Here is a 16,817-nt window from a genome sequence, read left to right as displayed (position 1 = left end):
ATAATTCCACTTTTGCTTGTCAGAATGAAATGATCTTTATATCAAAATTGGACCTCTCGAAAAGAGGAATCCAATGCAATAATCATCTCCATCATATGAGCTGTCCTAAGGTGGAATTTGGCCTTAGTTGTCAATTTTAACAAAAACTAACAAACTCGACCATTTGAGCAAAAATATTGAATTTGAAAAATAACTTGCTCTGAGTAAGTGTGCATCCAAAAGCCTATTGAGGCCTGACGATTATTATAAAGACACTCATTGTAGTGGCTGAATTCCAAGGCCCTGATGAAATTGATCCAACAAACCCAGTTGTTGTATGTCATGCGTGTATATACAGTGTAGAAATTTTATCTATCACATCAACTGGAAATTATTTTTCTAATTGTTAATTTATTTAACAATTTATCTGTTGTCTGCTACAACAAATACCAAATAATTCACCCTGTGATTTTCACAAATAAATTGTGGAAGAAAATAGCGTTGGGAACTAAGAAAATATAGCACACATAAATTCTACACAGTTATTTTTGGACAATTGTCCTTGGAAAAACCCAACTTGGGAAAACTAGTGCAACAACTGACGGTTTTTATTATTAAGCAACAGTGAAATTTTGAGTACGGATGTCGAAAGCTAGCAATCCATAGCAAGAAAATCTGGCAAAGATATTCCCTAAGCAACCCCAACACTTGCATTCCTGAACTCGCGTGTTCCTGCACTCCTGCATTCCTGCACTCGCGTTGCCTGCACTGGGATTAACTCTGCCTCTTTCTACTGCCTCTTCGGATTTGGAACTCTTCCTCTGGATCTGGAAATCTTCCTCCGGATCACTGTCCTTGCCCCTTACTAACATTGCGTCCCTCTCTGGCTCGAACTCTACTGCTGCTAGCTCGATCTGCACAAGGAACTGCTACTCTAGTGTCACTTCTCCATCACCACATCGATCCCTTATTATATTTTATTGTTGGGACTCCAACGTCCAATATTAAATCTTAATCGATGGCTCAGATCATTTCTGGATCGATCTGTGTGAGTTTCAAGAGAATTCTCACCTCGCCTTAATTAAGATGATTAATTAACCAATTTTCCTAAGTTTAGACTTAGGAAACATTAACAAATAGGTTAATGATCTAATTAAACCATCTCTAGGTGGAATTTCCAGAAACAATTTATGGGTTATGAAGATCTCATGTATTATAGCCTCTCCACCAAGTTTCGTGACTAGAACACATCTGATGCTACAAAAACTAACACTCCTTAGCGAGGACTGTGTTCTAGTGCCGCACATCCGACCACAACACACTGTCTCTGTACTATCCCCTGTCATGCTACTAATGTCTGGCCATACTGCCCACCAACCACTACGCAACTCCGACACTGCATCTGTGTTGCTGCCGACATTGCCATATTGCTGCCAACTCTGCATCTGCACTGCAACTCCCTCTCATCTGTTGCTGCCGCAACTACTGCAACTGAGAAGCATCCCAAATAATTAATCAACTGTGTTCAGTATGATGAATGTGTCTCCCAAGTCTTTGACTACCACTAGCTACTGCACTGCCTACTGAAGAATCTGCGCTGTTGTTGACTATGCCACTGTGCCACTCAACACTGCTGCCAACACTGCATTGCACTCCTCTACACCTCACTGCTACTAGTGTGCAACTGTCACTTTGGAATCTGACTACATCACTGACACTGATCCATCCTGCTACTGAATACTGTGGGTCCACATAGCTAGGTAATGATCGATGAGGTGGACTTCTTAATGGACCCTACCCATTTCTGCAACTCTCTGGGGCTATAAATCCACGTTGCCCCACCTCTCTCTTGGAGGTATAACTGCAAACATAACAAAATATGATCTACTCATACTATTGCTGCTATTGCTATGCTACTTCTTCCATACTGCTGCTGCAACTCTTGCAATAATGAGTCTGATCTCCCTCAATCTTGAAGCGTTAGCTTCCATAGGGCTGCTCCCTTTGAAGCTACACTCCCTCTGAGTCTCGATTTCCCTATGGGAAATCTCTCTGCTCCCTCCTGGAAACTTGCACTGTCCTCCTGCACTAGAAATTGGATTGCGAAGCTCTGCATTGGGAATCTTCTGGCTGGTATTGCACCTGTATATTGCAACTGGGCAATTCACACAGCCTGTGTCACTGCAACTAGCTCTGCAACTGTCTCCCAGGTATTGACTGCAACTAGCTATGCAACTGTCATTTGAATGACCAACTGTGTCTGTTGACACTGAATCTGCTACTGTGGTACTGTGGGCCCTTGTAGCAAAGGGGATGGTCCCGTTGCAACAATCCGGGATTGATCTGACTGATCTCCTTGTTGCAACTGCACTGGACCCTGTGTATTCGACACGCTGGAGTTTCAAACTCCTCTTGGATCTGGTGCCTCACTATCTTCTTTTGAGCCAAGTCCTTGGCTGGGACCCTTCTTCATTCTGCAACTCGTACTTCCTTCGGCACCTATCTCTAGTAATGGGAAGTCGATTTGCTGCCCAGATCTGCATTCTAGCTAGCTCACATGGCCTCTTCTGGCAAACCTCATATGACCATCTCTAGAAAGTTGCAAAAAACTGCGAAACTCAAATAACCAAAGAACTAAGTAGGAATCTCCTCCCTTTCCTGCTCGGCTACCAGCTCTGAAACTCGAACTCCCCCTGGAATGCACAGAACTGCTACTGTCTGGCTAGCTCTGCCTTAAGCTGCTCTCCAAGACTACACGCTCAGCCTTTCCGAATGTCCTCCGGAAAATGGCATGCGAACTGCAATCCCAACAACTTGAACTGGCTGCTTTGGAGAACTTGCACTGCTTGCTACAACTAGAAATCTAGGATCTCCTTCAGAAAAATGGATCTAGAAACCCTCTGATAAATTTGGAAATTCCTCTCTGTGTGTGTTTTTCTCTTCCACTTGGCGTTGATTCTGCTGCTGCAAAACTTGTTTGCGTCCAACTAGAAATTTGCTCAGCGAAAATCTAAGCTGCTGTTGCTTCCTCTGACTGCTGGAATCATTGGGCTGTGCAAATCGAATTTTTCTGCCAACCGACACTGAAAAATTGAACTCTTACCCCAACAATTCGAACTGCCAATCTGGGTACTGCGCAACCTCTAAGAATTTTGGCTTGCTGCTCCCTCTGAATAGCGAAATTCTCTCCCCCACTTCTAAGCTTCTCGGCTGATCACTCGCACTCTAATATCATGTGAAAATTTCATCTATTGCAACAACTGGAAATTGTTTTTCTAATTTATAATTTATTTAACAATTTATCTGCTGTCTGCTACAACAATACCAAATAATTCACACTGTGATTTTCACAAATAAGCTGTGGAAGAAAATAGCACTGGAAATTGAGAAAATCTAGCACACACACATAAATTTTACAAAGTTATTTTTGTACAAATGTCCTTGGAAAAATCCAACTTGGGAAAATCGGTGCAGCAGGTGAGGGTTTTTATTATTAAGCAACAATGAAATTCTGAGTACGATCTAGATGCCAAAAACTAGCAATCAACAACAAGAAAATCTGGCAAAGATATTCCCTAAGCAACCCCGACACTTGCATTCCTGCACTCGCGTTCACTGTGCTCGAGCTTCTCGCGCTGGGAAAAACTCAACCTCTTTCTGCTGCCTCTCTGGATCTAGAAATCTTCCTTCGGATCACTGACCTTGCCCCTCACTGACACTGCGTTCCAATCTGGCTCGAACGCTACTGCTGCTAGCTCGGTCTACACAAGGAACTGCTACTCTAATGTCACTTCTCCATCACCACATCGACCCCTTCTTATATGTTCGGATTGGGACTCCGACGACCAAGATCAAATCTTAATCGATGACTCAGATAATTTCTTGATCGATCCATGTGAGTTTCTAGAGAATTCTCACCTTAACTTAATTAATTTTGATTAATTAACCAATTTTCCTAAGTTTAGACTTAGGAAACATTAAAAAATAGGCTAATAATCTAATTAAGTCATCTCTAGGTGGAATTTTCAGAAATGATTTCTGGGTTATGGAAATCTCATGTATTCTAGCCTCTCCACCAAGCTTCGTGACTAGAACACATCCGATGCTACAAAAACTAACATACAGTAGAATGTTGACAATGCTTATTTCGGTCCTATTTTGTGGAGGCGTATATTGTTATTGACTAGTGGCACGAACAAATTGTATGGACATGACAGTACAACTTACTTCTAAAAAACAATAAAAAACAATTTGATTATGTTAAGTAAAATAAAGTAAAATAAAAAATAAAATAAAAAAGGAATAAGATTAATAAATATTAATTAACACAAAGTTACTTTATTAATATGTAATTAAAATAATAATAATAATAAAATATATGAGAAAATAAATAAATAAAAGGAGTAGTGGGGTCTGCAAGGAAAAAAACTAACTCAATGTTGGAAATGTAACTAGTTTCGGTCTTCATAATTGTCATTGTACTTATATCAATATGTATTGTACTATTTCATGTGAAAGCAAAAGGAAAAAGAAGAAAAAAACATTTTATTATTTTTCTAGTCAAAGCATGTTCTTCATGCTTGTTAAGGTTTATTGAGTCAAAAGAAAATTTGTCACGAGTCAAAGCCCCATTTGGACTATCTGTAAAATAAAGAAAAAATTGTTTTGAGTCAGAAGTGTCAATTTTGTTACCATAAGACCAAGTCGGCCCTCCTGATGGACAAATCAACCAACCCATACATGCTAGCAAAGAAACAAGAGTGCAGGAGATCAACAAAATGTCTGTAAGATATGATGAGGAGGATGAGGTACCGAATGCATCATTAATCACTGACGAGGACCCAATACAGGGTCTGATGATGACATCTGGAGAGTTAGTTCCTATGGCTAAGAGGACCATGATGGGTGATCCTGGTAGGTCCACGAGAACCATGAGTATATTTTCTTGTGACATTTAAGGCAGGAGAAAAGAAACTTATTATATGACTCTGACTTGGGTTGGGTTATCGACATGGTCTATGCTGAGAACAAGTATCCCTGATCCCTATGGGGAAGACTTGCTCACTCTATATCTTAGATTATGTACATGGTCTCACTAACCTTGTGCCTATTGTTTGAACCATCAAATGATTTGTTTCTTTCCTAGTGCGTTTGATTGCTGAAATGGGATTAAAAAAATATGCAATCAATCTGACAGGGTGGGGTCTGGAGGAAACCTATAATGTCTTCCATTTGAGAGTCACCACGTCTTGCATGTAATGAGCTAGACATCTGTGGTCAGGGTATTGGATGAAAGTGGATAAGATCTCCTTGCATCTTGTAAAAAGCAGGGATATTGCCCCATACTCTCATAGTTGTTGGGGTATCTTAATAATTTTCCTCAACTTTCACTTCTTGAAACACAATGCCTCATTTGCTGGCCAACCCTCTTCTCAGAAGAACAACATAAGGCTGAGATGGTAATGAACAAGTTGGGAAAAGTCTGCTAGAAACTTGTCTTGTAAAGAATGAAAGTAACAATTTTTGCAGAATTGAAATATATAAGTGAAGGAGCATCAGATGATGACAAGTCAGTGAAGCGAACAAAGTTAGTTCTTCAGATCAAATACTCCAGAAGACTTGGAATATAAAGATCTCCATTGAGATACAAGAATATATATTAGAAAGTATGAATAAGATGATGATACAAATGAGAGTGGGAGGTCTGCTTATATACTAGGCAGGTGTCTCTTCATGGAGAGTCATGTCTCATTTCGACATGCCTCTTCAAGCTAATTACTAATAAACTAATCGTTATTTATAATTATAATCATTTACATTATTTCTTATATATTTTATTCATATCATTGCCTTCCTCTTCAAAAAGCTTTGTCCTTAAAGCTTACTGATGAAAGGCCTGATCTCTCTCTTTTTTTTAATTGGATGTCTTCTTGTCTCAGAATTTGTCATCTTCGTTGATACAAGTTTATATGATCCTTTAAGTAACAAACAAAATTGTCGCACTGAGAATGGATCTGACCATCCTAAATTAATCTTTTGTGGAATATTGCGGTGACTGGAAACTTGTGATGAATTGTTATCACATGAATGGATTGCACTGACATTAGTGTTCTTCGGAACATCAGTTTGTTGTTTCTATTCTAAATACATGGCTTGATTGAGCTGTATACTCTCGTGATTCGGATGTCGATAAGGAATTCTAGTGATTTGATTTTCCTTTATCTTGTTTGTGTTGTTTTCTTGATTTATTTGAAGTACCTGATTTCCTTTAGTTATGGAAGTTAAATGGTTAATTTTTGGATCTTCCCTTAAATCTTTTGTTGTTGGAACTGCAACTTTTGAGTACATCTCTATTTCAACTAGTTTATCCTCTTCTTGAGTTGTCATATTCATGTCTAGTCAATTTAATGTCTTAAATTGCTCTACATAAATTATCAATCCGGGTATCGTAAACTGATGAAGTGTGGTGCACCATATGAGCTTAGTTAACCTTTTTTCTTACTTCGTTGTTTTATAGTTTATGTTGTTTTGGGGGTTTTGTTCTTGTTGGTTTCCTAAAGTGTCTAATGCAAATGGAAATCCTATTCTAAGGTCTTAATAATACTTTTAAAGGACAAGTATGGATAGAGATTTCAAGACAAGGCCTATGTCCCTAATGGTAACTTCCAAAACTTAGCACTTCAAAAGATCTCAAAACATGTTATTGATGGAATTAGTACTTAAACAAAAGTGTAAATATGCAGCTACTTCAATCAAAATGAAATGCAACAACCAATCAATGAGCTAGTGACTATGAAACCCAGTATCCTTGCTGCTGTATAAAAAGAAAACTGAACTTAAAGCAATTCAAAAACTGTAAGAAAAGTAAACTAAATCATATTACATCAACTCATATTCTGATTCCTCACTATTTGAGTCGCTTGGCTATAGGAAGGTAATCATAAACAAATGGAGTAATATGATATCTAAATTGCATGAAATGAAATTGCATAAAATGAAACTAAGATTAAACTACTCATTCATACTTCAATCCCTGAAAATGACATAAGTAATCTAATCACTAACTTGCAGGAAAGTAAACTAAATCATACTACATCAAATAATATTCTGATTCCTCACTATTTGAGTCGCTTGGCTATAGGAAGGTAATCATAAGCAAATGGAGTAATATGATATCTAAATTGCATGAAAGTAAATGAGCAAAACAAAACTGAAAGAAATAACAATGCTGGAATTAGAACTCAGAAAATAAATCAGCAGAAGGACAAGACGATTCCGTCATGTCATTAGTCATTAAAAAGCTATGTGCATTACTAACCTACAATCAACCGGTTGAACACACTTGCATGAATTAAAATTGTATGAATAAAAAATCTAATCTATCAAACTTGAAAGCAATCAAATGACATAATGAAATCAAAACAAAATTTACAAAATGAAATCTACTCTACCTTACATTCTAATATGCTTCATGACATCTACTTCACATCTCCTTCCATGTTGAGAACATCAAAGCTTTATTCAAATTCTTCAAAATTACAAAGTACAGCAAAGTTCTCCAAAGCTTTCAAAAGCCATCAAGGAAGAACTACAAACTCCAAGCTAAAGAACTCACAAGCTAAAAGACTAACAAGCTAGAGACTAACAAATGAAGGAGAGAGATCTCCTATTTATACAAAAAGATGAGAAGCCATCTCATTAATGAGAGTCCATGAATCTCTCCCTCTACCTCTAGAGTCCTAATCAAAATAGGAACTGATAAGACACATGTCTTCTTAGAGTTACAGTACAATTAGGAGATGTGACACCTATCCTCATGATTCCATGATTCTTTTCCCTCAAATTCGAATTTGGCCTTAGAGTGCCACATAAGGGTCTTTTAGAAGCCTCCTTTCAACCTACACATGTCAACAATCTCAACCCATTTGTTAGGTATAAGCATATGCACATTATTTTCTATTTTTTAACCACAAATTCACTAAAAAGGCTTAGAATTAATAAAGATTGGAAAAACATAAATGTGACCCAATGATAATGAAAGTGGGATGAATGTGGTGACATAGTAGTGAAATGGAGGTGATATAATGGACATAATAGTGAAAGTGTAATGGAAATGAATGACATTTTCAAGACTCAACAATTCACTGTATCGATGTTTGTTTTTTCTTCAACTTGAATTTCTATATTTGAAGATTTCGACGCTTCCTTTTCAACAAGTTGTTGCTCCTTGTTTTCTAACAACTTCTTATCCTTCTTAAGCTTCTTAATTTGCGTTAATAATTTTTCACTATGGTCTTTAAGTCGAGAAACTTCCTCATTCTTGTCAGCAGTGATTTTGTCAACTTCCTTTTGCATATTTTGTATCGCTTTTTTACTTTCTTGAAGAATTACTTTTGAGATTTCTTGTATGCCTTTTGGTGTCACTGAATCTGGCTTCAAAGTAAGATCTCATAGTGTTATTTTTTTTCTTTTTGTGGGAAAATGTCAAAAACTTCTTTTTTGTATTTAGAATAAAGGAACCAAGGGTTTCCATCCAGGGTGAACCTAAAATAATGTCACCTTGATCCCTCCATAGTGTTTGAACTGAGAATTGTGATATGAATGTATAATCTCCAACGTTTAATTGTAAATTGGTTATGTCATATATTTTGTTGTTAAAACAGTCAATTTTTTCAATTATATTTGACTCGAGAATCACTAATTGGTTTGCGATTTTAGGTTTTATATAATTTTTATTTTCGGCTGAGGAAATAGCAATAGTAACATCTTTTCCTGCTATAGACCCTTTGATTCTAAATGGCATTGAGGCATAGTTATATTTAGTTTATCGGCATCTTCCGGTTTTCATCTCTGATCTAGGCTCCATTTTTCTCGACCTTAGAGTTTTAAAAATACCCCTTTTTAATCTTTAGAATAACACTTTATACTTTTTATTTTATTTTTTATTTTTTTAATCTTCAAAAACTTTTAATTATTTCTTCCCTGCCCCTCCCCCCATCCGCCCCCCATTTTTTTTTTAATATCTCTCCCTCTTAGTGATATAATAATATGTCTCAAAGTATCCCTTTGATTGATATATAGTTAGCAATTATACTTTTTATCTCTATTTATATACTTTTAATAATTTTTCTTTAATAAAAATGCTTCCTTTGTTTATATTATACGATTGAGAATAAAATTTGTTCACTAAAGGTGGAGATCAATATGGGTGTATGGACGCGATAGATAGGTCGGTGTGGATACAATGTTTGAGTGGAGATGTCTGGTGGAAATATAATACAGTGTGTGGTTGTGGAATATGATGCAGGTTTTAGACAAGGTTTGGACGATAATGGCAGTCCACAAATAGGTACAATGGGGATCGAGCAGGGATGTCATAGGGTGGTACGTGATGGCTTGTGTGATGTGCAGCGAATGTATGAACGGAGGCACTGGCTGAAGAGATTAAGTGACGGTCTATGGTGTTTTGAAATAGAATGGGTTGATACAACAGAAAACGAGAAACACAATGGTACGGGTTGATACAACAGAAAACAGGAAACACAATGGTTTGATACAGTGGGAGATTTGGTCTGAGACGTTTTTGACAAGGGCGAATTTGATGGAAAAATGTTGTGATTACTAAAATAATAATCAACGTAGATGAGTGGACTTCGGTGGCTTGTAGGCAATCTGTTGGAGATTGATGCGACGAGATGGAATGACGGTGTCGATTTTGGTGACTGTTCTAAGTTGCGATGTGATTGACCGCGATGGTTATGGAAGAGATTTTAGCGGCAGAGTATTGAGGCTAACGACAATGATGGGTAGGGGCTCGCGGCATGGTGAGAAAGTCGGCAGAGGTTGTTGCTATGGTGATGGCAGCTACAGTGCTTGGTCGTGTCGATTGTTGCAACTTCCCTTTGTCCGTTGTGGAGAGTTGGGCCTAGTTGTAGGGCGATATGTGCTTATGGTTGCCCGACCGCTGTAGTTTCGACACCGGTTTCGATGAGGTTGGCGGCTAACTCTATGTAGTGGAATCGAGGTTATGTTTCGCTGACCGATATATAGCCTCCAGTTTGGACGGTGACAACGACTGGGGCAACTCTAGATCATTGGTACCATCGATGGTGTGCCCATCAAGGAGTGGTGGTAGCTTTGTCTGCGGCACCACGACTGCGACTAGACAAAAGTATTTTTATTTATTTTTTAATATTTATTTTTATTTTTAATAATCTTATTTTTATTTGTTTTTATTTTCCTAGTAATTTTTTTTTAAAGTATATATACTATTTTTGTTTCTTCATATATATATATATATATTTTTTTTTTTTAACTTCCTTTTTCTCTTTTAAATGGCCAAGGGCCTCTGACGACTCAGCGACGAATAAACTCCAAGCTTGGGTGGCGAAGTGCTTCAATTGTGACGACAACAACGTTGATGCAAAGTTGATGGCCAAAGACCTGGAACAAAGAGCGTGGCTCTGTGCAGCGGTGGAGCCCGAGGATTGAACTGCTCTAATACCAAATGAAGCGAACAAAGTTCGTTCTTCAGATCAAATACTCCAGAAGACTTGGAATATAAAGATCTCCGTTGAGATACAAGAATATATATTAGAAAGTATGAATAAGATGGCGATACAAATGAGAGTGAGAGGTCTGCTTATATACTAGGCAGGTGCCTCTCCATGGAGAGTCATGTCTCATTTAGAAATGCCTCTTCAACCTAATTACTAATTAACTAATCATTATTTACAATTATTATCATTTATATTATTTCCTATATATTTTATTCATATCAGTCAGGAGTAAAGCTAATTGAAGAGGAGCTAGGATCAATAATTATGGAGCAGCAACTCACCAAATTTGTGGACATTAAATCCCCGAAAGGATCAAGAGAATCAAATATTGATGTGAGTGAAGTAGTGTAGAAACACATAATCACAATTGAATTGAGGGAACTTCTATGCCAGCAAAAAGGAAAGATGCCATTAGAAGCACCACAATTTCCTGTTGCTGCTTGCTTTCTGGAAGTGTGCAGGAGTGGCAGGAGATCCTGTAATTTGTTCATTGGCAGAAGGAAGGGGGAATTCAATTCCTATGAAAAGCAATAAAATGGAGTGATGGCAGTTCTTGTGTGTCACTCCCATAATATCACTAGCAGTAGAAGGTGATTTGTTATGGAACTTGATAGCATTGATGACAGGGATCCAATCAGCATTCTTTGGACCTCATATCTACGTCAAACATGTTCTGTATCCTTCTAGTAAATGTTCAGGCAAGGGGAAGGGATATCATGCTTGACTTTGTGAGGTACATACTTCCTTTAAATGCCCAGGTCCATGAAGTAAAGAAGGTTGTAAAGGACGTGAAGCTGCTAGCAGCAGACTAACTGATTGGAGAGGACCTGTTAAGAAATTTGGGCAAAACTAGTGAATTTATATGTTTCCAAAATTCAGATGGAGGTTGCTATCTTTAATTTCTTGATAAATTGTGTATGAAAAGAAGTGAAGATTGAGGAGTGCTTAGTGAAAGACAACCTGGAAGAGTTTACTCAACACTTTGATATTGATCAGATATGCATTTTAGCCAATTCTTTCGTATTCTGGTTTTGGTTTAGGACCTATTACTGTTCCATGTATGTGATCTTTGTTAAAATTAGTCTATGTTTAGGGCTGTCAAATCTAGTATGTAAAAGCGATATGATGATGTGTTTTGGGGTTTTCTCTAAACTGTTTTCCATAAGATGTGTAAGAAATGTTTGGTTGACACACAGGTGAGCCTCTATTTTGGAGAATACTCTGAATAAATGGATTTTTTTCTTTTGTTTTTATTGGAATTTCTTCAACTGGGAAAAAGGAAGTGACCCTTGAAATAAATGAATTATTTATACCCCTCTATATATATTACTAGTATACTATTTTCTATCATCCTCTGTGTGCAACAAAAGGCAGTGGAAAGTGATGTTCTGTGCATTTTCCATAGAATGTGTAAGAAATGTTTGGTTGACACATGGGTGAGCCTCTATATTGGAGAATACTTGGAATAACTGTATTTTTTGTTTTTTTGTTTTTTGTTTTAATTGAACTCTCTTGAACTGGGGAAAAGGAAACGATGCTTGAAATCGATGAATTAGTTGTATGCCTCTATATATGACTAGATTATCCTTTAAAAATTGTTGATGCTTGATTCTAGGGCATTGCATTTTTTTCCAAACCAGGTTAAATCTTTGGTTTATGGTCTGATTCATTACATAGATTGGAAGGTATACTATTTTCTTTCATCCACAGTGTGCACCAAAAGAGAGTGGAAAGTGAAGTTCTGTGCATTTGCATTTCATTGTTCAGTGCCTGTGAAGAAATACAAGTGCTCACAGAACTGATTTATGTTTTATCTTGATCATGCAACACTTGTCTGAAGGTACCGGTTGGCAAACGAAGGGAAATTTCCTGGTCCTGATTTCACATGTAAGCAGGTGGGAGGCTCTTACTACATAATAAGAGAGATAATGCAGGAAATGATACACCAACATAAAGCATCAGGAAATTTAGATAGAGTGGATTTATCAGATAAACAAACAAGCGTACATGATCTGAAACCAATATCTGTTTCAACAGAAATGTCTGTGGCCATGTCGAAAGAAACTGGTGAAGATGTAGAGAAGAATCACACTTTAGCATCAGAAGTGGATAATAATCAGGAAGTTTTACTAGACAGAGGACATCAGAATGCCCATGGCACTGATGTTAGATTAACGTGTGATTCAAATGATCAAACTGTAATATTGCAAGAGAATCACTTAGCTGAAGAGCCAATGGGGGCATCCACAAAATTTGATTCAGTGGAGCCCATGCAGGCAATGCCAGAAAAAGTATTACATGAGAAAGAACACGATAATAATGTTGTGGGTGAACAACAGCTACCCAGCATGGATGCCGATAAACAACAGAAGCTGATGGCGATTGAGGTGAGTGCAATTTACTGGCATGTTTATTTGTCATATATTCAAATTCCTGCTAAATATTTATTAGGTTCTCTATACAAAGTTTTGTTGCAAGTTTTGATTCATACAATAGAAAAAATAGAGACCTTTAATGGCCATTTTGCTGAAGCTTTTGGCCTTGTCAACGTCCACAAACTTGGATACTGGCTAAATGTATTCAGGGAAGAGTTCTAATTTTCAGAGGAATATATCCAAAATCAACAACTATTCAGCATGAAGTTACAGATTCAACATGGCAGCCATCTTGGTAATGCAAAAGAGAGTTTGTCAAAAACTCAAGAAAAACTCACAAAAAAATAGTAAATTCTGGAAAAAGTAAAAAGTATTCATTCACATGAAAGTTTACAATGTATGTATGTTGAATATTTTGGGAAGTATCTCATTTGAAAGTACATAGATGATAGTACATGCCACAAAATGCCATGGATTCTGGATGATGGGCTATGAAGGCAAATCTGATGACTCAGGAGTCATGTGAATCAGAAGTTCCAACTGTGGCAGTTGATGCCTCAGCATTGAGCCATTTGGAGACCTCCTCTGAACAGTGGTTCCTCTTGCTTAGTGATGCAGTAGGAAGGATACACCTCGTCCAACTCGATAGCTTCATTAACAATGCTTCCTGCAATGTTAATAATAAAATGTTTGAATTAAAAAATTGAAATAATAAATAGTCAACATTACACAGCTTAAAGTTGCATTCTAATTTTAGATGCTTCAATAGCTTAATTTGACATTGGAGATTATACTGGAAAAAGAAAAAAACAATTTGTTTAGGCTCTTTTGGGCTGATCAGTTGAGTACTAAGTTGCATGAAACGCCGCAATGTCTGGAAGTTTTTGAAACGAGTACAGCTGGAAACATGACCCATGGAAAATGGAAACATTGGCAGAAATGTTGGGTGAAACGTCATATACACACACACATATATATATATATATATATATTTTTTTTTACAAATAATTTAATTACATATTATATTCCAAGAAAGGAAAGAATGAGACGTATAACTGACATTTTAGAAGGAAAACCAACTCTATATTTATTATTAATACTGATGGATGATTACAGGATGCAAAAATTCAAAATTAGACATTATAGATGATGCTGTACATCGAAGTTTCCAAAATCAGCCTTTATACATGACGCTATTGTTGAAAAACCACCTACAAGCTGATTTTCCCTTGTAGGACTTTTGTCAAACACTTAGTCAAACTCTGATTTCTGTCTCCAATAAAAACTTTCCCAAATAATGCATTTAAACAAAACACATACAATCTGATTTTTATGAGCAGAAATACAAATGACTAAAATCTGATCTTTAGCAATGAAAATAAACAGTAAGCATCACACATTTGACACAAGTATTTTGTGCCAAGCCCCTGGAAAATCCCCGAAGGGAAAACCAGTGAGAAGAAGAATTTTTATTAGTAAGCTCACAGAGAAATTCTGAGTTTACAGTGGATTAAAATTTCTCGCAAATAATAGACAAACTTATCTTGATTTTCATGCCCAAAACAGAAAATTAGCTTGCTTCCTGCTGTATGACCTGCCCCTAATTTATTGCTGCACAGCCCCTCAAAAATCATGCCCACACGCAGCTGTAAGGACCCTTGATTTGCGTGTTGAACAGAAGCATTAAATTCAGTACAGCCCAGTCATTTAACCCTGGAAAATTGCGTTCTGTATGGCCTTCTTAACTGCTGTACCTTTTCCTCGATTTCTGTGTGCATTAATTACTGTATTTCCTGCTGCAGTATGTTAGTTTTTGGAGTGGCAGTGGACAAGTGTTTTAGTCTCTATGATGTCTAAGAGGCTAAAGAACACGAGATTTCCAAACCCCATAAAAGGTTTCGTGAGATAACACTCAGAAACACCTTAATTAAATTAATCAGCCAATAATTTAATTATTTCCCAAGTCTAACTTAGGGAAGTTGGTTAATTAAAGTTAATAAATTAAGGTAATTCAATTTTTCCCTAGAGACTTCTATTGATGGAGTCAAAGTAATCTAAGCCATTGAGCGGGATTAGATCTTGGCCGGTGGTTGCCCAACGGAAGATATTTAGAGCAAGTCTAGGGCTTGGAGAAAAGGCATCAGCTAAATTGAATATCATTTGAGCAGTTCAAGAATCCAGTTTGCAGCATTCAGCAAGGACGCAGTTGAAGCTAGGGAAGCATCAAAAGGAGGGGGAGCAGTAGATATTTGGGAGCAGAGATTCCGGAGGATGATTTCCTCAGTATTTCCAGTGTCCAGGGAGGCAGGAAAGTGGAGGTCGAATTATCTGTAGAGGATGCCGTACAAAGCAGTGCAAATAGCGAGAAACCCTAGTGTGAGTTGCTGAAAGAGACTCATTTCAGTTTTCAATAGCCGGATCAAGGTCCAAAAGACAGAGCGAGTTTGTTCCAAAGGCAGAGGGAGGCCAGATGTCTCACCTGGAGGCAGATCTAGGGCTGTACAAATTTCCAGAAGCCAGAGTTGCACATTTCCAGTGCAACAGTGTGAGTAGCTGGGAAGTTTGAGTGGCTGAAGAAGCCGAGTTGGATTACAGAGGGAGATACTTTATCTCCACTATGTTTTGCCAGGTGTGATCAGTGTTTGTCGGAGAATTTCCAGTGAAAGGCATCAATTTGATTGTACTCTCAAATTGTTGCATAATAATAAAACCCTTATCTGTTGCACTGGTTTTCCCTTCAGGGTTTTTCCAGGAAGTATTTTTTTTTTTGAAGGATCGGTTATATTTCTATTAAACAATTTGGATTTTGGCCAGAACCATTACATTCAAAAGCAACAAAAGTTGCACATCCCTCGAAAAGTGCTTTGACCAGAGTCTACAAGATTTCAGAATTGTCCTCTCTAGATTTTCTACAACATTTTCCTTATAACTTCACCAAAAACCCCATTAATATTTACATACTTGCATAACATAAAAAGCTACTTCTATATACTAACTATTCAGTTTCTTCTGATTTTTGCATCCCGATTTCTTCCTTATCTTCCGCCGCTGCTTCCCCCTGTTGGCCTGGTTCCTCAACATCATGCTACTCAACCTCTTGCTAGATCTCCAGTTGGACAATGAACTTCAGAGGAAGAGCTCCCTGCTCTCCATGCACAATGTCATTGTCACCTCCCTCCCCTATGCTAAACACTTCTTTCAGAACCGACACAACCGCAATCTCCACCCTCTCCATAGAGTTCTCCACCTTTTAGTCGAGATTTGCTATCTTTGACATGATCACCTCTATTGCTGCCTGAACATTCTCCACGTCCTTCCTCAAGCCTTCCAGCTGACTTGATATGAGGGTAAAGTAAGACATGGCCTCCGAGATAATTTGCCCTCCAATGCGAGATATCATGTCCTCCACCTCCTACCTGAATGCACCAAAAGAATTCTTAGAGGAGCCTTTGACACTATTGCCAGAAGGAGAAGCCATTTTTTCAGCACAACGAGTTTGTGAGGCAATCCACATTGCATATGCCCTCCATAGCCACCTTCTTATAGCTAAGATCTACTCTAGATTGACTGTGCGAGAGGTCCCTTCATTTTTAATGCTCTTAGGAATTGCACTCCCTGCAACCAAATTAATTTTCATTGCTTTTTGCTCCAAGATGCATTCCCACACGATCGACCTGAGACTATGCTTCTCGAGGTCAAAGAATGCAATTCCTTCACAGTTGCTCTGCCTTAAATCTCGGATTACGGACTCCTAACTGTCCTTATTCTTGTCTTTATTCGTCATAATTAACCATCTGTAAATTGAAAGATCCAACATTCACTAGGACTCCCACCGCACAACAAACAAGCCAAGGTATAAAGGTAGTTAACCCTCCTGTTTGATGATTCACCCTTCTCAATATTC

General features: G+C 37.7%; 1 protein-coding gene across 2 annotated transcripts in view; it reads left to right on the top strand.

The window, feature by feature from the left end:
• LOC149201722 (uncharacterized) overlaps positions 1 to 16,817 on the top strand; it is a 145,856-nt gene that overhangs the window by 47,013 nt on the left and 82,026 nt on the right. For both annotated transcript variants that reach the window (XM_089399806.1, XM_089399807.1), the window contains exon 4: positions 12,379 to 12,925. In XM_089399806.1, coding sequence (XP_089255932.1) covers positions 12,379 to 12,925 — 547 coding nt within the window. The remainder of the gene's footprint in view (positions 1 to 12,378; positions 12,926 to 16,817) is intronic.

The sequence above is a fragment of the Pinus tabuliformis genome, chromosome 2_1, assembly GCF_031772625.1.
Source record: "Pinus tabuliformis cultivar Carrire ecotype Pingquan chromosome 2_1, CPIR1, whole genome shotgun sequence".
Classification (NCBI taxonomy): domain Eukaryota; kingdom Viridiplantae; phylum Streptophyta; class Pinopsida; order Pinales; family Pinaceae; genus Pinus; species Pinus tabuliformis.
This window is presented reverse-complemented; position numbering and strand designations above follow the sequence as displayed.